The 24,496-nt window shown below is 49.6% G+C and overlaps 1 protein-coding gene across 2 annotated transcripts in view; it reads right to left on the reverse strand.

Annotated features, from left to right (window-relative positions):
- Positions 1-24,496, reverse strand: part of ADAM12 (ADAM metallopeptidase domain 12) — a 329,385-nt gene that overhangs the window by 83,506 nt on the left and 221,383 nt on the right. Inside the window, exons 6-8 of one of the 2 annotated variants that reach the window (XM_038579090.1) lie at positions 11,930-12,116; positions 4,942-5,007; positions 3,598-3,663 (exon numbers count right to left, since the gene is read on the reverse strand). In XM_038579090.1, the coding sequence (XP_038435018.1) occupies positions 3,598-3,663; positions 4,942-5,007; positions 11,930-12,116 (319 nt within the window). Of the gene's footprint in view, positions 1-3,597; positions 3,670-4,941; positions 5,008-11,929; positions 12,117-24,496 lie in introns of both variants that reach the window. The other variant, XM_038579089.1, reaches the window with a different exon arrangement.

Consider the following 24,496-nt stretch of genomic DNA (forward strand, 5'->3'; position numbering starts at 1 on the left):
CTATAAAGTCCTCCAATGCCCATGAGGTGTGACGTGGTACATGATGGGAAAGTCCTCATTTTCTGATACTCCAGGTAGCCAAGGAGAAAGATGTGGCTGATGTGGCTGGTGGTAGCAGCCAGAGTCAAGCTCCAGATGTGAGCAGTCCCATTTATGCTACAAGCCTCTGGGACAATGAGTAACAAAAGTCACAGAAGCTCCACATTTGATGCTTGAACCCCATTCCACTGTGGTGAGCTACAGGGCAATAAAGTCCTCACGTTTGAGCATCTGACCCAAGGAAGCTCATCGCTTCCCCCACCAATCTCCCCGCAGTCATCTGGTGAGCATTAGGTTAGCACAAGACTATGATTGGAACATGAACTACATCACAGAACGTAAACTGGCTGCCATGGTCTGACTGGGATTCAAGCAGATAACAACTACGGGCATTACGTTAATAAGTTAATGAGACAATTCTATGACCAAAAATCTGCCCAACAGCTTGTTTTTAATCAAGAATTGCTTAGTCTGTGCTATGGACTTGCAAGCTCCCAGCCCAGGCTTCCTGGGCAGAATGAAGTTTCTGGACTCTTCTGGGACTCTGACTGCCTGTGTCTCAGTGCTGCCTTTTGACAGATCATATCTTCCTCGGTGTGAGGCACAAAGGTAAGGGTGGTCAGGAGGCAGAAATGTAGGTGGTCCAGAGCCAACGTCCACGCCAGCTCACTAAGCCATAACCTCAGAGCCAGATGCCCTGTGTGTGCTTCAGGGTGGTCATCTGTGAAGGGGACCCTGTGTGGGCTTCTGACAAGGGTTCTGTGGAAGGGGTAACTAAGGTCTGTAAAGGACTATTATTGTTGCTCACAGCTAGCTTTGGTGCTTGCCAACCAAGGAGCTTTTCATAGAATGACGGGTTATAATTTCCGTCTATTAGCTCTCTCAGGTCACATCTTTACAACAGACTCCACATGTCAGGATATAACACACGGTCCTTCCTCTCCAAATTGGTGCCACTGAGCAACTGTCATGCGTGCTACTCCCCCTAAGTCATCATACACCATCTCTGTCCTGCCCGTTGGGATCGCTCTTCCCCGGCTGCTGATAACAACAACGACAGCGAACACGCCGTGGGCATTTACTGCATCCTGGGCACAGTGCTGAGGACTTGCCATGCTGCAGCTCCAGTAGTCTGCACATCAGCTCAGTGAGCCAAGAACTAGCATTAATCCCCGTTGTATACTCAGGGACCCTGAGATACGGAGGGATCAGGCAAGGGATCAAGTCATGACTGGGTGGCTGGCGTGGGGACGCAGACAGACTGGCCCTGGCACCCAGGTCTTAAACCAGGAAGTAGTACAGCCACCCTTCCAAGGGTGTGAGTGCTCAGACTCCTTTCCAAGATGAACCACTGTGACCCCAGGCCCAGAGAGAAGCTGGCCGGGAGCCTGGCAGCCACCTGCCTGGCCCATGCACCCCAGAATGTGGTTGGGTGCAATGAGAGTGGCGGCATCAATTTGCCCACGAACACAGCAAGCATTTGCTTGGCTCTTGTTGCATGTCAAGGTTGGCATTGGCACTAAGAACAAGGATTAGGATGCCCTTGCCCTTGGCCCCCACATGCTCAGGGGTCAGCAGGAGGCTCAAGGCTGCAGATACTTAGTCCTTGTGACTGTTCACTCCCACAGAGCGAACTACCAGGGAAGGGTGCAAACAGGAAGTTCACAGGGTGCTGTGCTGAGGGCTCAAGGAAGCCTTTCTGGAAGAAGTGGGTCTGAAACAATGGGTGGAATGAAAGAGCAGACTCTGTGGGGTGTGACGTGAGAACATGTACCCTTTAGGCAACGAGCTCAGGAGAAGAGAAGCGTCCCATGAGAGGGAAAGACCTGAGGAAATTACATCATGCACAGAAGATGAGCCCTTTCAGAAGCAGGTCACAGAAGGTCTGTGCTGACGAATCTGCAGCTGGTGTGACCTTCTTAATGGATGAGAAGTGGGACAGACAGGAGGAGAAAGGGTAAAGAGGCAAAGCTTGGGGCATCCCACACCTCTACTGCTCGGCCCTGCAGGTGCATCAGGACCTCGGAGTTCCTAGGTACAGGCTTAGCCTCCAGCTATGAGCAGCTCACATGCTTTCTGTGAGGATTTCCTGGACGCTTCAGAACGTCACCTTTGTACGGAATTGCTTTCTGGTCTTTGAGCCTGGGATGTCCCTCTCCCTCTTCCTTTCAGGCCAACCCAGCCAGCCAAGCAGTTATTAATTTAGAATGGCCAAGGAGAGCCAAGATCTCTGCAAATGAGGAAGTTGCCACTGGAACAGCACCTGTTTTGGGGTCCAGACACTCCCACTTGGAGAGAGGCAAAGCTCAACTTCTGAATACCTGCCAGAGTCCAGGGCTCATCAGTTAGCCGACCTGGAGGCACAGAGCAACTGGAGGAGCCTGGGTACCCCCAGCACGGTCTTCAGGGTGTGCTGGGGGTGGCCGCAGATGTGTGCTTAGCAGTTCAGCTCTGGCCAGAAACACAAGCACAGCCAGGCTGGCAAACTTCCTGGCATCCATCAGGTCTTTCCTGAGGTACATGGTTCTTTAACTACCCAATTGCCAAGATACCCAGGCATCAATGCCTTTGAAAGCTTCCAGGCAACTCCAAGGTGCAGGCAAGTATGAGAAGCCCTGTTTTATTTATTTTTTATTTTTTTAATTTCTGAAAAATTTTTAAAATTAAAAAAAAATTTAAAGATGTTATTTATTTATTTATGAGACACAGAGTGAGAGAGAGGCAGAGACACAGGCAGAGGGAGAAGCAGGCTCCATGCAGGGATCCCGACGTGGGACTCGATCTTGGGACTCCAGGATCATGTTCTGAGCTGAAGGCAGGCGCTAAGCCGCTGAGCCACCCAGGGATCCCCAAGAGAAGCCCTGTTTTAGACTGAGAGCCGCCAGCCCAGACAGCTTGATAGCTCTGTTCTGCAGGTGCGCTGCAGGGCAGGTGCTGAGACAGGCTCACCCTCTCCTGGTGAACAGGCATGTGTTGCTGAGCACATACCCCCGGGATTAGACCAGACTTCTAGGGTTTCCTCCGGGTCTGGATCATCTTTGCCCAGGGTGAGCGCCCAATCTCCTGGTTCTTGGTGAGCAATTTACAACGGCTGATTGAATGGAAAGCCAGTTTCTGTGTCTCAGGACTGTGGAGCCCGCGTGTCACTTATAAATGACAGCTTGCCCTCAGGGGGACCGCGGGCACAACCCAAGGAGACCTGGGTGAAAGCCCTCTTGAGAGTTCTCCAGGGGGTCAGATGCATCCCGCTGGGGCTCTGGCTCTAACTGGGGAGTCTGAGACCCCCTCACACTGGGACTCTGGCCAGAAGAGAGCCTGGAGGGAGATGTGACCAAGGCCACCGCAGTCCAGACAGCGTGCGTGGGTTGGCATCTCCTGTAGCTGCTCCAAGACAAGAATTGTGTACTCAGAGGAAAGGGAAGTCCGTGTTCCAGCCCAGGACTAGAGGCAGAACCTGGTCTCCCTGCCAAGTCAGACGAGATGTGCTGCATTCCCTCCACCTCATTTCTAAACATTTACATGCTTTGAGTGACTTAATTACCCCCGAAAAGAACTTACCTTGTCAACGTGATTAGCGATCTCTATTAATCGCTGCTTAACTTTTTCCAGATCTTTTCCTTGCCTCTGAAACTTAATAATTTTAAATGTCAGCATTAATAATGGCAAGAGTATCAATCAAATCTCCTCTTCCCAGCTCCTGGAAACATGAAGTCTTGGGCTTCACAAAACACCCGGGACCCTCCATGGTTTACGGTGAAATGAGTTCCCATCCTGACGAGTAATTTCCCCATCTGGGGACTTTCTGAAACTCCCTGAAATTTGCCCAAGCCAAGTGCTCATAAGACAGTAACTTCTGCGATTTTTCCAGCCTCATAAATGATGGAGGCCATGACATGTTTTGGCAGAGAAAACAGACAACTAGAAGGCAGTCCAAAGCCATTCTTCATATCATCAACTTGATTTTAACTTCCTCAGAAATTTCCTTTATATTTGTTTTTAAAAATTAAACAGTAAAGGTTATAGAAGCTCATGGCAACAAGTCAAACAGTGCAGAGGAGAAGGGAGAAAAGTTAACGAGCTCCCCACGTCCCCTCTAATCTGACCTTCCTGCAGGGGAACGGTTCTCTGAGAAACCATCAAGCCTGTTTCATTCATAGGTATGGAGTGAGTTCGTGAGAAAAAGTCGGCTAATTCATAACATGGAGTGGAGGGAGGCAAGGAATGAATGCAGAGAAGATCATCTAGAAACAGCAAATTGGAAACTAATAATAATAATAAAAGACTAACGTAGCATCAAAGCAGATTTCAGAAGGTAGGGGTTTTCTGCTGCGTCCCTGCAGTCTACATTCTCCAATTAATTTTGGTTTGGGACGTATCGGACAATTTTAAACCAAACTTTTCCCCAAAATGTTTTAGAATACATCCTAAGGCCGTCTGCCATTTCCCCCAAATAACTGCATTCAGAGAGCTCAGCAGAGTAGCTCTGCTTTTCCTGCAGCCCTTGCTTTTATTTTGTAGTATCAGATACATTTGTAATATTTTATGCTTTATAATACCAGAAAACCACTTTTTCAATGGGTTGTTGGCAATGCTTTTAAGGGCTCATCGAAAATGAGGTTAATCAAAGCAAGTAATAACTTGCTAAACATTTTCTTTTCCCTACTTTTTAAAAAAGATTTTATGTATTTATTCATGACACACACACACAGAGAGAGGCAGAGACACAGGCAGAGGGAGAAGCAGGCTCCCTGCGGGGAGCCCCATGGGGGACTTGATCCCAGGACCCCAAGATCATGCCCTGAGCCAAAGGCAGATGCTCAACCCCCGAGCCACCCAGGTGCCCCTCCCTATTTTTTTTTTTTTTTAAACCAATTGTACTGAGAAGTTTGGAAAAGTTCTTACCTCCCGGTTGTCTGCTACGATAACCAGCTCTACGTATTTGGTCATCTTGAGGGTCTCTCTTTTACGCTGCCAAGAGTAAAGATGGATTTAATTTCCCTTAACACCTCTCCGGGGCTTCCAGAACACTTTCAGTATCTCTGGACCCAAGGACTTTACCTAAGGTCAGACTATCCCCACCGCCACCACCGGTGCCACCTCTGTTCCCTCTAGAAGTTCACTTCCCACCCCAGTGACCTCTGTAAAACCTTTTCCACGTGAGTGACTGGTTTCCATTTCCATGTGGGCAATTTCTAAAGAGGAATCCAGCCTGTTTGCTGAATCACTGATGGTGGAATTGGAATGAGTCAAGACCATTACATATAAATGAAACATGCACACAAACAAGCAAAACCAAGGCACTCTCTGGAACAGGAGCCGGGTGACGGCCGTTTGTTTTGGGCTGTATGTAGTAGCACATGTGAAGGTCACTCAGAGGATGATGGAACTCAGTGTCTCATGTGTGTTCCCTCCCCCTTTATGGTCTAGTTTGGGGATTTGAGAAAAGTGAAAGAGAATATATTTTGAGCAGGGACTGCATAACCCTTCTGGAGGAAACACTACATAGTCCTTTGCCAGCAGCTGATTTCTTGTGGCTGATCATGTAAAAAAAGAAAAAAGAAAAAAAAAAACAACAACTTAGAAGCAAAGGACAATGTAAAAGCCTGGAGAACACGGAACAGCCAAGCTGATAAATGGAACAGAGTCGGTTGAGGAAGAGGTGCTAGGAGTAAAACCAGGAAGGAACAACAACAACAAAATAGAATAGAAAGAAACAGTGTTGAGGAAAAAGAAAAAGACTGAACTGTATACCACGGAGCAGGGGATTTGCAGGGAGTGAAAGGGTTGAGAGAAATATGGAAACTGTGCATCGAGGGGAGGGATGGAGAAGACGCAGAACTCCCTCTGAAATAAAGGCAGCCTCTGAAGTGGGCTACGTTTTAATCAAGTTTCCTCAAAAAGCATTTGCACTCTTCCATGAATTACTGGGAGAATCCCAAAGGCATTTTTTCAGGAGAAAAAGAGCAATTCATGGAGGGTGGTCTCAAAAAGCAAACATTAAAAACAGAAAACAAAGCCTTCTGTTTCTGCAATAAAATGCGGTTGGAGGGAACGGGGGTTGAGGTGGGTTTGGTCCCCGCAGCCGATGGGCTGCTTTCCGCATTAAGGACGCTGCTTTGCGTTTGAGACTCTCATGCTCCGACCACGCTTTCAGACAAAAAGCAAAGATGACCAAGGCATGCTTTGAATCAGCTTTCCAGTCACATAATCCAGAGGGAAACATCTTTTATAAAACAAATCCCCATCAGTCCGGGATCTTCCAAACAGATTTTTACAAGAAAAATGTTTGTATCATAGCAGTGTTCCTGCTCGCCGCCCAGCTGTGCTGATTCATGAATTTAGGGATCCCTCAAGAAATCTGGAAACCTTATGGAGAAGGGAAAAATCAAACACCGGGCAAGGTATAATTTCTCATACTTTGACAACGTTACAAGCAAAAAAAAAAAAAAAAAGGGTCAGGCTTGGTGACTGTGTTACGGGTGTGTTTCATCGTGATAACTATGTACTCATAAAGGAAGAGAGATTAGCCCCAGTGGTACCCGCTGGTGTGCCCCCAAATGAGACACCTTTGGAAGGGGTGGAGATCTTGCACCTTTTCCTTACTGAGGTGTGAAAGAAGCAGAAGCCTGTTTCCCCCACGACTCCCTGATTAATCACAGATTCAGCTAATCATATAGAAGAACATACAGCTGCGGGACAGAAAAAAGAAAAAAAAAACCCCAACTAATTAATCTCCCATTGAAAAACTCACAGAAAGGGCCTTGGTTGTTTAGACATTTACACCTTTCAGACCACGAAGGGGTGAAATAAATGACCAGGGGATTTTTCCGAGTGGCCTTGGATCATCATTTAGAAAATACACAATTCCAGATAATGAAAACAAACACATGAACACAATTTTCCTGTCTCTGCAGTTTTCAGAGAAGTCCAAATTTTCTCATGAATTCAGAGAAATGCAAGCTCAGAGAGAAGCCTAACCACATAATAATAAAAAGCCGTGGGGGAGTGGCCGGCTCATGGCCGCGAACATTCATTCTTCCATCAGCGGCACACAGAGAGGCTTAAATTACCTCCACATGATTTCGACCTATCTGGGCTGTCCGGTTAAAAAAAAAATCATATTTAAAATTTTTGATATGCAGAGCAACATTTGAAACTGGTTGCTTGATTGAATTTTCATTTTTGGGATTATAAACAAAAGCCCTTCCCCAAACAGATAGGCACATGAGCCTCGGAGAATGGCCCAACGGTCTCTGTTCCAAGGTGGAGACCGAGGCGTTCTCTGAGTCTTGCTCAAGAGGGAACCAGTTCCTGGGCCTCTCGAAGTCATCACAGCCAAGTTCCCAGAGACAGAAAGAATATCCCCCGACATGGTGAAGCAAGAGCTCTGGCACGGGGGACCTAAACCCAACCCAACTCAAGTCGGAAAAGCAAGCTGAGATTAGGGTTTCAATAAACGCTTATCGTATCTCCTCCCTCCACTGGGCCAGACTATGTGTGTATCATTTGCTCACCCCACAAATATCTACTGTCGCTCTCTGCGTTGGGCACTATGTCGGGTGCTGGGGAGGTAGGGCTGGACAAGAAACCCAAGGTCGCAGGCCCATGAGGCTTACATTCCAGGAGGGGTTAGGAGACAGGGTAACAACGACAACAAAAACTAGCAAAACTAAAGTTTAGTCTGTAGAAGGGGCAACAGTAGGGACACATGGCGTTCTGCAAGGAGGATAAAGAGGGGGGCGTGTGACGAAGGCAGCTGTGAGCTGAGGCATGAGAAGTCGGTGTGTGTGCAGGGAACGGTGTTCAGACAGATGGAATACCAGCAGCAGAAGTTCCGAGGCTGGGAGACCGCGGAGTGTCACGGCAACAGGCAGGATGGCCACATGGTCTCGAGCAGGAGGGAAGAGCGTGGATGAGCGGTGGACGGGGCAAAGACCACGGCAAGGAGGCTGAAGGGTAATCTAGTGACCTGAGAGCAACAGGGAGACCCTGGCATGTGGGTTTTAAAAATGTCACTCTGGCTGCTGGGAGAATGGGTTACGGGAAGACTGGGGTGGAAGCCAGGAGATTGCTGGTGACAACGTGGGACAGTAACCATGGAGCTCGGCAAATGGATTCCAGTTGGGTGTGATACAACCAACGACAAAAGAACAATAACAGTGAAGCCGGGGCCAATGTCTCCGTAGGTGGCAAGGTCAGCAAATTCAATAAATCAAAAGTGTGATCTTCCTCTGAGTAAAACAGGGTCATGTTGGCTCACGCCTGGACTCTGAGGCCACTTCGTGAATATTTATAAGCTGAGCCCTGGTCCCCTGCTGTGCCAGGTCTTCTCTACCATGGTGACACTGATTCTCGAGAGGGTGAAGCACACCAATCACACCCGCGTGGGAGACAGCCCCTGGGGCCTGGCCGATGGGTGGGCTGCAGGAGGAGCCGGCAAGAGAGACAATCAGCCAGGGGAATGGGCTCAGGGAATGGGCTCAGGGGCAACCAGGGGCAACCGTGAGATACCGAGGTGGAGGCCACAAGGCCAGTGGCACCACTGAGATCTGTTATTTACTTATCTGCAGTTTCAATGGATTTGAGTCCCAGTAGGAATCCACAGATGGAGAACTTGGATCCTAAGCTCACGGAGAGGGATGCGGAGAGCTCAGGTCTCAGGGCCAGAGAGGCACCCGCGGCTCTCCACCGACGGGATCTGGTTGTGTCGGAGCGGGGTTAGGTCAGCTGCTGTGATCAGCGAGGTCCCCTGGGTCCCGACATGGGTTAGGTCACCTGCTGTGATCAGCGAGGTCCCCTGGGTCCCGACACGCTGATATTCAACAGTTCTCCGTGCCTCTTGCTGCTTCTACTGCCACCGGACCCCATGCAACCTGGAGAGGCTTTCTAGAAGCCAAAGGCAGCGGCCCGGGCCCACATCCAGGCGGCTCCGAGCAGCCCAGCGGCCTGAGCGACGGCCCGTGCTGCCTCTTACAGTTGACTCACGACAACCCACCGATCGAAGAGAGCGACACCGTGTCCCCCAGGAAAGGATAATCTGAGCGTAATTCACATCTGCCTCTGGGATGAATTATGTGACATTTTCTGTCCCGAGGCGGAGGGGCCCGAGCCTTGGCCTACAGCTTGCTCAGGCCCGCGCTGGGGTTAGTGTGGCCCTGGCCGAGCTCGGGGATGGACACGGAGGGACACGGTCGCGGCCGAGCGCCAGGCTCCAACCCCGCGGGGGGAAGGTCCCGCTGCGAGGCCACGTGGCTGCAGGCGCCTGGCAGGGGCGGCTCGGTCCCCGCCAACATCTAACGTAGAGCCTGGTAAAAATGACAAACTCAAGCTCAAACTCAAGCCCGTATTACGGCCGGTGCGTACCCCGAGCACTGATTTATCCCTGCTGCTCTGGGAGGGAAAAACGCGGGGATCTGCAGAACGATCTCAGCCTGCGAGCCCATCTTTGCACTAGCGAGCGTTTAGCGGGGGCAGGAGCTGGGCGCGAAGCAAGTGCGCTTGCCGCGTTGCATAAACAAGAGGAGCTGGCTGCAGTCACATCGATTGGGGGCTTGTTCTGTTTGGGGTTTTGAGTAAGAAATCGGCTGGGGGAAGTGAGGCAGGTCAGCGGCATGTAAGGTGAATGTGCCTCTTTCACGCTCTCCCGAGACGCCACCCCAAGCCGCGGGGTCCACGGTTCCGGCCCCCGAGCAGTCCCCTTACTTGAAAATGACGTTTCGAATTGTTTTCATTAGGTAGATGGACTTTATGTCACGTTTTCTCTTCCATGAAAACAATCACAACTGTTTTCTAGAAAAAAATGTGGAGGACGGAGCTACTGTCTTCCCTTATTTTTATTTTTTTGCCTTCCCTTTTAAATGGAAAGATTCATTTCCACCCCGATGTGCATGATCAACAAAACAACGGGGTTATTCGGGTTTTGGGGTCTTCCGCTGTTCTCTACAAGGCAGAATGACTGGAAGTTAGGGTTCCGATCTGAGTTCTAGAAGGCCAGGAGCTTAGTTAAGGAAATAAATTGCGGCTGGCCAGGAGAGACCAAGCTCGCACTTCCACGTGAAACGGTGCACGCGTTGAGGGTCATTGAAACTGTCAAGTCATCAATCTCACAACATGGATAACGTGTGTTCAACGAGGGGCTCAAAGCAAAGCGCCTCGAAAACAAGATGCGGACGTCCTCCTTGTTTGTGACTGGAAAAGCTACTAGGGCTTAATAGCCTCTTCTCCGAGGTTGGAATCCAAGGAGAGAGTGTTTGAAGAGTCTTTGTGATGCCAGCACTTAAATCCGTCACCCTAAGATGGGTGCTGGTGGCGGTGCAGGGGGCGGTGGAAAGCGGGAGGAAAACCCTTGAGCCGCTGTTCACGGGTGCGTTCGGGGGGTTAATTTTCCAGCTCTGCCTCTTGGGGTTCGGTTCAGTCTCCACTACCGAGTATTGGAGTCAAGGCGGGTCACCGGCCTGGACGGCGGTCCTTTCCCTTCCATGTGATGGGGGGTGTGGGGGGGAAGAGGTGGCCAGCACCTGCCACAGAAAATCGTGCGAGCATACAAAGAAATAGAGGACGTGAGGGTCACGCAGGCAGAAGGCACCAGGGCAGGAAGAATGAATGTCATGAAAGTGAAGGTTAGGGGGGCTTTTTCAGGGGTGTGAGGGAAATTTTACGAATGAGAAGAAATCATTTGGGATAGTGTTTACTGTTTGGTCCGGGGGGAAGAAATGACGAGGAGTGAACAAAGAGGAATAATATTTATGAAATGCTGAGTGTGAAGCAGCCTAAGGCTCCAAGTCAGGGAAGACAAAATGTGCTGTCTTTTACGGGGAAACTGGAAGAAGGTGTCCCCCCGACCACCCAGTGTCAGCACATTTGACATCAGAGCCATGAAATCCCGATTTCAGGAAAGGCAGAGATGAAAATTAGGATGTTGTGGAGGATTTCCTCCCTGGTGGTACTCACTGAACGTCAGGGCCCCCAGCCAACGTGGCTTACCCTTACTCCTTTTCTAGAGTGCTCGGCTGTGGCCCGTGGCACCCACAGAACACTGGATATAAAAGGGTCATGCAGCCATCTGGGGTGGAGGGTTCATGATTCTGCACCAGAGACCCCCTGTGTTTCTTTTTTTTTTTTTTTTTTTTTCTTTTTTTTTTCCCCCTGTGTTTCTATCTGCTTAGCAGGGAGGGAGATCTGTGGTCTAGACTCCATCGGGTGATGACTCTTCCCACCCCGGCGGCAGCAGGAGAAAACACTGATGAGCAGAGCCAGGAGCAGGTGGCCAGAAAGCACAGAGGGCTTGGACTGTCCCGGGAAGGAAGGACAGGCCTCGGCAGCATGGGCTGGGATAAGCAACGGCCCCCGGCAGAACTGCATGGCCACGGCTCCGTTCACATCTGCGCGGGCCCGTGGGCAAACACTGGGCAGGTTCTGCCAATCATAATGAACACCCTAACTGTAAAACAGGCTCGCCAATGAAGAAGCCTCCATAGTGTCTTTCTCCTCCTGAGGGGGGAGAGTTGCCCAAAGGTGGGTGAGGGTTCACGCTCATCCTGTTTATCACCGTGGGTGCAACGGTCGGGTGCAGCCCCGGGTGTAGGCCCAGGCCTGCAGGAGCTTCTCACTGATGATGACATAATGATTGGTGACTTTGTCAGCCTCGGAGCCAGACTTTACACAGCACGGGTTAATGAGTCTGAGGCCGACATTTGCAAAAACAATGATGGGGGTTTCTGTATTTGGTTATGCTCTGCATACACAGGGTATCAACCACTCCAGATAAACTGGGTGACTCCAACCCCCAGACACAACATCCAGACAGCAAAATTTCTCCAGCTGTCCTAGCACTGGGTGCCCCTAGCTAGAGCCCCCACTGCCCAGAAGCAAGATCTTGATTGCCTCCTACCCTTCTTGCCCACATCTGGGAGGGTGGCTGGAGCCTGTCCTCTGCAGCGAGTGTAGACGTGTTGTGATGAGATCCACAGGATCCCCAGGTGCCCTTCAGGTTCTCCACTGGGAAGAGCTTGTATTTGTTGGTTTCGTTTTTCATCGGTTCCAAGATATAGGTGTTATTTTCAAATGTAATAAGTCCCCTGTTGAAAAAGAAATAAGAAAAAAACATTTTTTTAAGGGTGATCTCTTATTTACAGTCAAGGCCCTGTTCTTAATGAGAGAAGAAATGAAAGGAGAAAGGCCAATTTACTTATATTCTCAGGTTTTAATTGGGAAGGACATTTCTGTGCCATATGTTTGTGCGGATTCATCTTGCAAATGTTTTGAAAACAAGTCTGGGAATTTTTTTGTTTCAAATATTCTGCGGTAAAGAATAGACTGTGTTTAGCCTCTATGTTTTTTTTTTAATTTTGATTTATAATTTTTCACTTCCCAAAGACATATTTCTGGGAAAAAGAGCTGAGAGCAGAGATGTTTCATCTGCTTAGAAAGTAACTCTTTCTGAGTTAGCAGATGTGATTCAGAAGGGATATCTTCTTCTTTAAAGGAAAATTCTTGCATGTGAATTATTCAGCTCGATCAACTATGTCTCCTAACTTTTTGAAAGGATTCTGATATAAAGTTGAGTATCAACTTACACTTATTTATGGAGGATGTGTGAATAAAGGAAGCAATGTAAGTGCACAAAGCATTAGATATTGCTTCTTGAAGGTGGAGGCCTGCCCCATGCTCTGACTTGGTTAAAGGTAGATTGGTCTTTACAGGAGACATCCCAGCTCTGAGGCTGGCAGGGTGGCCTTCAGAGCTTGGGAGTCTGGGTGTAAGTTCTGGCTGTGTGACCTTGACCTCTTTGAACCTTGGTTTCCTTATCTGGAAAATGGGATAATGATACCTTTTTTTCTCAGGGCTGCTATGTCCTGTGGAGGCCATAAATCAGTGTTGTTTCTTTTTAAAGATTTTATTTATTTATGCATTTTATTTATTTATTCAGGAGAGACACAGAGAGAGGCAGAGACACAGGTAGAGGGAGAAGCAGGCTCCCTGCGGGGAGCCTGATGTGGAACTTGATCTCAGGACCCCGGATCATGACCTGAGCTAAAGGCAGATGCTCAACCACTGAGCCAGGTGGGTGCCCCCGTAAATGAGTACTTAAATGGTAGATGTCCTCATGGTTATGAATAAGGGAAGGTCCATGGATTCGGCTTCTGTTAACATGTTATTCCAAAGACTGACAATTTCAGGAAGGCCATGTGCTTTGATGACGCATCTGCCCACATACTGGCCATTCACGACTCCCTGATATGAGACAGAGCAACAGTATGATACATCTACTTCTGGGAATGACAATAAGAGAGAAAGAAACCTTTGAAGTAATTTTTAGATTTGGGAATAAGAGTATAAATTGTTTTAAAAAACAGACACATTTGCTAGACATTCCACCTTGCAGAGACAGAGGTGGCATCAGGCCACAGACCACAATGCATGTCTGACCTCCCGGGGCAGGAGGGAGCTGAGGCAGCATTCCGCTTCCCGGAAATGAGCAGCGCTAGCAGAGGGTGTCAGCTTCCTTCAAGTGATAGGGAACATTGGCCCGCACGATGGTTTATGTTTCTCTCTTTTCCAGTGCGGGATAATACAGTACTTTCATTTAAAAGGCTCTTCTTGATGTCTAAAGAAGGATTTTCTTTGGAGGAATGGCAATTTGAGTAACAGTAAACTGGCAGCTTTAAGACTTCCCATGCAATGATGGAAGCTTCCAGTGACTTCCATCCTTTACAGGTTAACCACAATCTCTCCACTAGAGAAATGCATCACACTTTCACGTGAGATTCATCACACTGTAAGCAGACACGTCTAACATAGTGAACCTTAACCTTCTTTTGGGACATGAACCCTTTTATACTCTCCTCAGAAAAATTCACATGTACATATATCCACAATATTTTGCAGATAATTTCAGAAGATTCAAGACTATGGATGAGGTCTGTGGGCTCCAGGTTTAGGTCAGTAGTTCCAACACATAATTTGTACTGCATCAACCCAAGGATTTGAGTATGCCTTAGTCCTTAAGAGGCAGCTGAAAAAGCTGGTTGCTCCATCGGTTTTCTTTAGAAAATCTGAGCCTTTTTTCCAAAAGAGGAACCTTGTAAAATGTTCCTATGTCATTCATTATTGTTTATTTGAGTCATTCATTCATGCTATGCTTATGGTTCCAATTTTAGCACATGTGCTGCCGAAGCAAGCACCATCCTAGGCTTGTTGATGGCCCATTTATAGGTGAGTATTTAGTCACTCTCAGATTTTAATAGAATGACAGTATTTCAACACTCAAACAGTATGGAAGGAAGAGGTTTGAATAAATCAAACATTTATTTTGAACACAACTGGTAAACCAATATTCACAACTCAATGCTTTTTTATCCAACTGGTTTACCAGTTTTTGTTGTTTTGTTTTTTTGTTTTTGTTTTGTTTTTATCCACCAGTGGATATCCACCAATATCCACCACTATTTAATGAAGCTATAGGCCATGGGAAAGAGGAAGAACATGCCTGGGGTGCCTGTGCCCCAAATAATTTCGTGTGTCCCCAGTAGATCCCACAGACATGACTTTGGCCATCAGCTCTGTTGAGGTGGCTTGTGTCTCCTTAAAAAACTTCTTTATGAAACAAAACTTAGATTTCTAAGTTTGGAATGGGTAAGAGGGGATTTTTTTGTTTATTAAAGTTGATTTTAAATCACCTAAAGTAAGAAAGGGTACTTAAAAAAAAATAGGCCCAGGAAATGCAGAAAACAAACACACTTGAAGGGAAAATACGAATTTGCTACAAACCTGACTTTCCTGCCCTAAAACAAAGATGATACCAACATTTCGTTTGATACCGCAACATTTTCTATTTTGTGTTAGATTTAAGTAAGCTGAACGCTCCCAGTAAAACATGTCACCAAGTTCTAATCATGAGAAACAAATTACTGAAAAAGTTTTTCTACTTAATGGAAAATTTTTAGAAATTGTTACTTAGTCATAAAAATGTTCTCATATCTCCTTTTATCTTTTAAGTCATCCAAAGGCCAGATGTTGAGAAACTGGGGTGAAGGCTTTCCCTTTGCTCTAAACAATTGGCAGCCTGGAATACAGCTTAATTAAATAATTGCTTTGGACTGTCTTGGGTATAATTAATCATTTAGCCTTAGAGATTGCTGGAAACAACAGTGGACACAAAATTCAAGGATTCTGAGATGTAGAATTTTGATGTTCTCACAGCCCTCGCTGGCCCCAAGCTAGATAAGCAGAGTGTAATTTAAGCTGAATGTCAAAGATATTTAGTTGCAAACTTGGAGTTGGAAGTATCTCGGAGTACGGAATTTAAATCCAGCAGACTTTGAAGTTGGAGTTCTTCCTCCTTGCCAGAGCGGGGCAGGAAAATGAAGACCTCGGGTACCTTCTCTAGGGGGAGATTAGGAGGAGGATCCAGAGGATAACGAACCAGCCATCCTGGCGGGCAGTGAGCTGAGAGTAGTGAATGCAGGGAGAAGAGGAAGGGGTGGTTGGGGGTGATGAGGGCCACCCCTGATGGTGCTCTGCCCCTGGCATTCCTCTCCCAATGGATCTGCGCATGGTTGTAGCCCTGGCTGTTATCCCCACTGTCAAGGGCAAGTGGATGGCCTGGGGCAGAGCTGGGACCTGGGTGCCCAAGCCCTGAACCTCTCAACCCTCCCACCCTCCTGCCTCCCTCTAGTGCTGTGTTGAGAGGATGATCATGTTGGAGAAGAAAAAAGGCAGAGAAACAGAGCTGTTTTGAAAATCGGCAGCCTTAGTTTAAATTTTAAAATCCTGTTGTTGTTGTTTTTTTTCCCCTTCAATATAAACGAAGAGGAATCTATTAAAATTTTAAATTGACTTTGTTAGCTTTCAAAGTGGAAACTCTGGAGGCCTATATTTCCTCGAGATAAGTTTTTGTTTTTCTCAAAATTCAGTTTTTAATCTCCAAAGCAATGGTGCATCAGGCAATAACAGGGCTTAATGTTGTTGTTCTTATTACGATTTTTCTTACTACTCCCAGGCGAGCAGGAGAGTGGCGCACGGATTTTTGCCTACCTGTAATAAGGTAATGATTAGAATATATGAATTATTTGGATTAGCTCCATGTTCAATTACTAATTGAATTTTCTCGGAAAAAAGACTTTTGGTCCCAATATCACGCTGCCAATCATAAGTTAGAAATGCAGTTGGCATGAAATTTAATTCCAGCTCTTTCCTGGGGGAGCCCGTGGGTAAAAGTAATATCCCACCTCGCATACCCTGGATACGGCGATCGCGGTGATATTAGTGAGCACGCAGGCACGGCAGGGCTTACTTTCAACAAGTAATTTCCATGGGAACTACTCATGTACAATCAAGACAAATTTGCATCGTCCCCTACTACGTGCAAAGCCCTGGGCTGACTCCGGCAGAGCACACGACCACATCTCACCCATGGTCCCCGTTTCAAACGTAATTCATATCTGGGTTCGGGAGGCATGACAAAAGAGGTAAAATGTTAAACTGTTACAAAAGATTTTAATATTGGTTGTGACTGGCACATCAATAGTAATAATAGAGGCTAGGATTTATGAAAACGCTGCCCCCTCCCCCACCCCGAGCCAGGCTCCTTTATAAAAATAGCAGTTTATCCAGAAATGTCTCAACATGCCACTAAGATCACTCTTAAAGCATGCAATTCCATGATTTTTAGTGCATCCTATGAGGTGTGCAAACATCACCACTGATTCTAGAACGTTTTCATCACCCCTCGAAAAACTCTGTCCCCATTATCAGACACTCCTCATGCTCTCCTACCCCATGAGCCCTGCTTCTGAATCCTCTATTTTCTCTAATACTTAGAGTGATCCTTTTTTTTTTTTTTTTTTTTTTTTTTTTATTTATGATAGTCACAGAGAGAGAGAGAGAGAGGCAGAGACACAGGCAGAGGAAGAAGCAGGCTCCATGCACCGGGAGCCCGACGTGGGATTCGATCCCGGGTCTCCAGGATCGCGCCCTGGGCCAAAGGCAGGCGCCAAACCGCTGCGCCACCCAGGGATCCCAGAGTGATCCTTTTGAGAGCAGGCATCATGAGCCCGTTTCACTAACAGGAAGGCAATCCTAAGGGCCCAAGGTCGCCGTAGTGGGTTGAATGCTGTTGCACCGAAGGGTATGTCTGAGTCTCAAGCCTGGTACCTGTGAACGGCACCCTCGGGAAAAGGGTCTTTGCAGGTGGGATTTTAAGGATCTCAAGATGAGCTCATCCTGGATTGATGGTGGGCCCTAAATTCAATGACACGGGCCCTTAGAGAAAAAGGAGAAGACAGAGACACAGCGGGGAGGCCCCATGAAGGTGGGGGCAGAAACCAGCCGTGTGGCAACAAGTCGGGGTGTGCCGGGGGTTGCCAGGAGCCGCCAGGAATCGGGAGAGAGGCATGGGGACATCCTCCCTCCCAGGCTGCGGCCTCCTGACTTCAGCCTCCTGGCCTCCAGAACTGCGAGAGGATACCTTTCTGTCGCTCTCAGCCCCCACTTTTGGTGGCTTGTTCTGGCGGCCCCAGGAATCTCACAGCCACCCGGCTGGTCAGCGGCGCAGCTGGCGAACCCCGGGTGGACCTGGCCTCCCAGCTGGTCCCTTGTCCTCGGCCACACTGGGTGGCTGGCCCTGTCTCCTTGGCCAGCCCTTGGCCACCGAGGACTCACCCTGGGGAGGACACAGCCGGACTCCAAATGCAAACACCGCCCACTGGCTGGGTGGTCGGCCCCGTGCTGACCGAGGGAGGGTCACACATGGGCTGCATGAAACAGGGGCCCTGAGGGGAGGACCCAGAGGGTGGGGAGGACCTGGAGGGTGGGGAGCACGAAGGCCAGGCGAGTGGCCTTGAAGGAGCAGAAGCAGAGGAGAGAGGAAGGTCAGGGTGTGCACATGAGGGTGCAGGGACTTGGACAGCGGGGGCCATGGAAGGAAGGTGGGGTGCAGGATTCCGGCTTCGTTCTCTGGCCCCATCCTTCACCTTTACTTTGGTCTGGGCTGCCCGGCGGCCTCAGCACCCACCGCTCCACAGCCTTCATGCAGGCCGCCAGGATGCTGCTCTTGGGGTCCCCTCTGTCCTCTGGCTGCCCCTGCCCCCATCCCAGGAGCCTCTACAGGCCCACAGGCTCCCTTAGCGTAACCGTTGGTGGCCACCCTCGGCCTTTGGGGATGCAAGCCGTGTTAAGGTCATGGCCACGTTCTGTTCCTCGGTGTTCCCACCACAGCTCCTGGCCGGAACGACCTTCGGGGCTGACGCACAGCCTCCAAGGGCCAGCTTGGCCACCCCCCAGGTCTGCCCTGCACTCAGGCCCCCTCGGGGTTCCCCTTGTGGTTTCATGGGTGCCCACTTCACAGCACCTACTACGCACTACTGACACGGCGTGTGGCTGTGTTACACACCCGGGAGCATCCTTCTGTCTGCTGTGGTCTTCCTGGCCGGGCACGGGGCTCCGCATGGCCCTCGGCCGATCAGTACGTGAGCAGGCGGTCAGCAGACAGCCGCGGGAAGCCTGGCAGGAGCGCGTGAGGGAACGAGAGGCTCTCTGGCTTGCAGGCCACAGGGAGCATGTGGTTCTGTGTGCAGAGGGGTGGCAGGACTTACGTTACGATCAAGCAGTGTTTTTGAAACATAACCTTCTGGAATGTGCTAGATGGCTGTGAAGGGAAGGAGGGAAGAGGGAGGAAGCATGGGTGGGAGGATTAAAAAATCTTGGAGCAAGGGTTGAGCTAGGGTGGCGATGAGGGAATATGAAAAAGAGACACCCTGCGTGGCTGCCTGCAGGGGCGGGGAGTGCGAGAGGGGTCCTCAAAGGTCACCAGGGGCCAAACTTAGGAGTCAGAGGTGGGCTAGACCATCAGTGGAAAAGACGTAGGAGGGGAGCCCCTTTGGGGACTGAGGGATTTGGATGCGGACATTGGAGCTTCGAGGGAGAGTGGAGGTAGGGAGAGCGGACACTTGACCTTGGGCGACCTTCGGGATGGACAACAGTGCAGCTCGACAGAGGGTGCAGATGAGCTCTGATCCCACCAGGGCCCCCACAGGCATTCTCCTGGGGCCACTGAAGGACCCTCTCCTTGGGAGGAGGAGGCCAGGACAAGGAAGCCCTGGCCAGGGTGGCAGGTATGGCCAGAGGGCTGGAGGCCGGGCAGCGTAGACCAGCCCCTGAAAGGGAGGGGGCAGAGGGTCCCAGGGCAGAACTCGAGGTCAAACTGACTTTACCCCCTCTCCATGCTAATTTCTTCCTTAATATGATCCACTATGCATCAGAGATTTTTTAAAAATTTGGACTGGTCAAAGGGTGCCTGGGTGGCTCCATCGGTGAAGCATCAGACTCGACTTCAGCTCGGGTCAGGATCTCAGGATCGTGAGATGCAGCCCCACATCTGGCTCTGCATTCAGTGCAGAGTCCACCTGTCCCTCTCCCTCTGCTCTCTCCTCCACCTGTCCCTCTCCCCCTGCACACTCTCTCTCTCTGAAATAAATGAATAAATGGAAAAAAAAAACTGGACTGGCCAAGATTGTCACTGACCACTTACTTGATGGCTTGGGGAGAGCATGTTTAGTCCACCGAGGTTGAGTGGGCCCCTGTAACCATCCAGGCTCTAGGTTGAGCCCGGCGCCCTGCTGGCCTGGAACTCACCGTCTAGCAGACAGGGAAGTGAGTGCAAGGTCATCCTGTGTGCCTGACTTCCCGGCCCCTTGGGCCACTTGGCGGCAGGCCATTTAGGTTGTGCTGTGAGAGCTGATAAGAATCCACATCCGACCAGGTAAGTGACCTGGAGCCAAGCTGTGAGGTGCCAGGGAGGCTCAGAGGGCCTGGCATCGGATGCATGGGCCCGCGGGACGGCTGTGGCTCATCTTCCAGCCTGCCTTGCTCCCTCCATCTGCTCTTCCTCCTAAGATTCCTTTCTCCTCTTACTTTGTCAGCTGAGATTTTGGGTGGATTTTTTTTCAAATGGGTCAGTTCAACTTATCTGCTAAACTGTAAACAATAAAATAGTGAATACTGTATAAAAGCAGAACTTTTTTTTTTAACAATGGCTGTTTCTGCTTTCAATTGCAAATGATTACTTTCATCATAATGGTTATTTCTGATTCCATGGACCGTAACAGTGGTTAATTCTACCCTTTGAAAAATAAGTTGTTGACTATTTTTCAATAGCATGGGGCAAGAAGTATTCCTGCCTTCTGTGCTGTATTTGATTTCATTACGTAAAATTGAGTGCAGCAAGCTTTATATTATACAGTTTAAAGGAACATAATGATGTACGTACTTACTGGGGAAGCAAATAGACTTCGCATCTGAATATTTTTATGTAACTGAATTTTCGAAAGCGTTTTGTGGCGTCTCCCACATCGAAGGGCAGTGCTAAGAGCTCCAGGGGCTAGAAGCAACGTCAGAAATGTCCCCCCGTCCTGAAGGTCCTTACAACAAGGTGTGTGAACGTACAGCAGGGTATGCCGGTCAACTAGAAACGGAGCGAGGACGGATGGGTGCCTTAACACAGGGGTGTGAACAGATATTATAAATCACCTGCTCGGTGGCAGGAAGGGCTATGATAATGCAGGCGAGGTAGGCTTGGCCTGCCTGCTGAGGAATATTTGGGAGGCGGGATGGGGCCTCATGTGGGAAGCATCCTATGACTTGGGCCTTTGGTGAAGCTTCTAAAACCAAATGGGAGGTGGGAGAGAAGCATGTCCCAGGCAGAGGGACAGCAGGGACAAGGATGGTGAGATACATGAGGCATGTTCTGGAAACAGCTAACAAACAGTGCGGCTGGAATCGGAGGGGGCTTCCTCCCGGTAGAGCCCTGCCTGCCCATGGCCTGGATGAGTATCACGGGTGAGGACAAGCAGGGCTGCGTAAATGCGGGAGATGCTTCTCTCTCGAGATGGATGCTGCGCCTCAGAACGGGGGGACAGTGTCACTTGGTGTGGGAATCTGTAGCTCCTGGCGCAGCATCAAGACGAGGCCCTCGATGGCCTCAGTTAGCTGCTCTGCACCGTGGCGGCAATAACACCGCCTCTACCCTCATGACAGCAGGAATTGTAATGTTGATGAAGAAGAAAGTCTGGCATCCCTGAGTGTCGTCACCACCCCCAAGGGATGCACGTGTGTGTACGTGCATCTCCGAGTGTGTTAGCATGTGCGTGTAAGCACACAAGGGCGAGTGCGCAAGCGCTCAGGTACAACGGTCTCAGCGTGCAGGTGTGCGAGAACATAAGTAGGGGCATGAGTGCGTCAGTGTGAGGACATGTGCCCTTTGTGCTCAAGTGGCTTCAACCCCACTTAAAAGTGAAGTTATTATTATAACCCACACTAGTTTACGACTCTAGATACCAGTTTCCTCATCTACTATTAAGTAGACGGTGGGCTTAAGTCTGTTAGGCCACAGGCGGCTCCTTCAGAAATTAAGCCTCATTTCAACCATTGTCCCTGCAGGTGGCGGGAGCCCCTGGGACGGGGCAGGAGCCGCCTCGTGCCAGACACGAGGAAGAGCTGAGAGGATGCAGCAAGAGAACGAGAGGAAATGGTGAGAGACAGTGTCTTGCCTCGAGGAGCTCACGCTCCAGCCAGAGAGCTGGACAGGGACAGGAAGGTGGCACCAGTGAACAGGATCAGGACACGAGGACGCGGTGCTCTGACGCTCCAGCAGGAGTGAGCCAGGGCTGGATGTCTGCCTCACGACAGAACACAGCAGGTTGGCGCTCTAGGGCGGGAGTGGGCCTCTGTCCCCAGCACGGTGGCGTCTGGGTCCCTGATGCTCACGGGGCTGCTGTGGTCAGGTACTCACCTGACCCAGGGTGGGGGGGAGGCAGGGATGAGGCCCAGGGCGGGGAGAGCAACTGAGGAACCAGGATGTCAAAGGAGAATCGTGCATCTCTGCGCCGGAACCGCGCTAACGAGGACTGGGCATTTTGGGGAGACATACTAGAGCCGAAAAGTAACTTTGCCTTTGGCTTGGATCCTTCCCTGTGGGAACAGGCTGCAGGGCTGCGCTCATTTTTATGACCTATTTTCCACGTTGCGCCCCATCCTCCCTACTAGAGAGCTGTTCCCTCTCTAATCCTGCTTTCTGCTGGGATCTTCCTAGCTCCTTGCTCCTTATCTACCCCCTGCCCTCCGCCCACCGCACCCCAAGCTTCAAATGAAGAAGGCGGACTTGTTTGCTTCCCTCCTCTCTTCTCTCTTCCAGCACCGAGTTTTTTCTTCCTGCCCGTCTTTGATCCGGCCTTCCTGAGGCAGCGAGGACATTCCCTCTCTGCTTTTTCTCTGCAGCGCCGTGATCTACTGAGCTCTAATTAATGTGTCCCCTAGGACATTGGAGTTTTCCCCCTACATTCCTCGATCTGAATGTGTTTTGGGGTCACACCAGGGTGAACATCATTTTTAATGCCTATTATTCTTTCTCTAGATCTACCGGGCTGGTGCCACGCTGGCTGCCTTCCCCCTTTATCTCAAGTCTCAATCGATTCTTCTTCCGGCGGTGGATCCAGCAGAGCTTCTTCTCTCTGGGCCGGGTCTCTATCATACGGAGATCACAAGGTTGACTCCGTAACTCCAGAATGTCTCTGTTGATGCACCGTCTGCTGCTTCGGCAGCAACGGCACAAGGAGTTAGGAGGTCCACGTTCTCTGGTGGTCAACACCAGACGGCACAGCACCCACTCTCCTGAAACCCCAGCCACAGGGAATTTCACAGTCCTCCTCTTTGCCAGATTAGGGTCTGTGCCAAGTACCCCGGAGGGAACACTGTCCAGGTGTGGGAGATGAGGGGTGAAGGCTGAGAAGCAGAGGCTGCTCCGTCTGGGCACAGCGGTTGACCTCTCCGTGTGGGAGCCCAGTTACCTGCGCCTTTGGCGGGCAGCCCTGGGAAGAAGGGTGGGGGTTGTGACCGCGGGGTGTGGCCAAGCACGGAAGGCAGATTTATCCTATTTGAATGTTACTCTGGGAATAGTCCATCCAATTGTTCCTCTTTGTTTTTAATTTTTAAAATTTATTTTTTAGAGACTTATTTTTTTCATTTTAGAGAGAGAGGGGAAGAGAGAGAGAGCGAGCATGAGCAGGAGCGGCAGAGGGAGAGAGAATCTCAAGCCAACCCCATGCTGAGCTTGGAACCCAATGCAGGGCTGGATCCCACAACCCCAAGATCATGACCTCAGCTAAAACCAGGAGTCAGACGCTTAATAGACTGAGCCACCCAGGTGCCCCCTTCCTCTTCATTTTTTAAAACTAATTAATTAATGTCACTGGTTGGTCAATGATTTATTAAAAAAGGGAGCTTTCAGGGATACCTTGGAGGTACCCCTTTTTCTCTTTACCCATCAGGAGTTTGATACACCTATGAAAATCACCTGAGAATTACCAGGCCAATCCTGATGCCTCTATTAATGCCTGTTGTCAGTTCTGACGGACTAAAACTACTTCATAGATGTGTGGAAGCTACGGTTGGAGGAGGCCTGTTTGTTTCTTACTGGCCTGGCCCTCATTTGTCCTTTTCCTGGCAAAAGCTCACTGGTTTTCCTTGGTGTACGCACCTTCCCAACCTCCCAACCTTGGGGTTGGATGTGGTTCACCCCTAGCCTGGCCCAGTGAGTGAAGCCAAAGCATCATACTCACCACTGGCCACTGTGAGTGTTTCAGGAATGGGCCTATGACCCAGTTGGGGCCAATCAGTTATGTTCTGGGGAACTCTGCTGAACTTGAAAGAGGGGCACCTCATTTTTCTACTTGCCCCCTTAGAACGTAAGCCTGGGGCTGGCTGCAGTCCCTCTGTCAGCCCAAAAATAAGCCATTTGTGAAAATAAAACCAGCCGAGAAGAAAGCAGAGACTAGAGTGAAGAGAGAATAGACTCTGATAGCATTAGTTAGACCCTGGATCCAGCCATGCCTGAAGCCACCCTGGCCTTTTAAGAAGCATGAATCTACCTCCAAGTTCTGTTTGGTTCTTTTTTGCCAATTCAAATTAGCTTTTCTGTTCTTTGCACACATTGACCTTTATGTTAACTTGAAGGCTAGAAATATTTAGCCTTCAATAAATGGCCTTTGAACAAACAGGTCCATCTTTCAGGCTCCAGGGAAGCATGACAGCGAAGTGTGGATTTTCCTCTTCTGTGTGTATTAGAGACTTTTCTTTCAAGCATGTTGGATACCACACAGGGTAGGCGGGCTACGATTTCCATGTGTGATCTTTGCCACTGTGGTCTTGTGTGCGTCCACCGTGTTTCCCTTAGGAGAAGGACAGCTCTGCCCAGGATTAGCCCAGAAGTACCGTATGAACACGCCTCCCGACTGGCCGGTCCAGTCCCAGAATCAAAGAACGCAAGACAGTCTCAAGAGTCTGATGGTTTTTCCATTGGCTGCTCGCTCGAAGTCGGGCACAGAACTGGCTTTCCTACAGGTCACTGCACTCATCTTCAAAACCACCACTTTAGCCGGAGACTTCATTCTATTTTAACACAGGG

Source organism: Canis lupus, chromosome 28, assembly GCF_011100685.1.
Source record: "Canis lupus familiaris isolate Mischka breed German Shepherd chromosome 28, alternate assembly UU_Cfam_GSD_1.0, whole genome shotgun sequence".
NCBI classification, from domain to species: domain Eukaryota; kingdom Metazoa; phylum Chordata; class Mammalia; order Carnivora; family Canidae; genus Canis; species Canis lupus.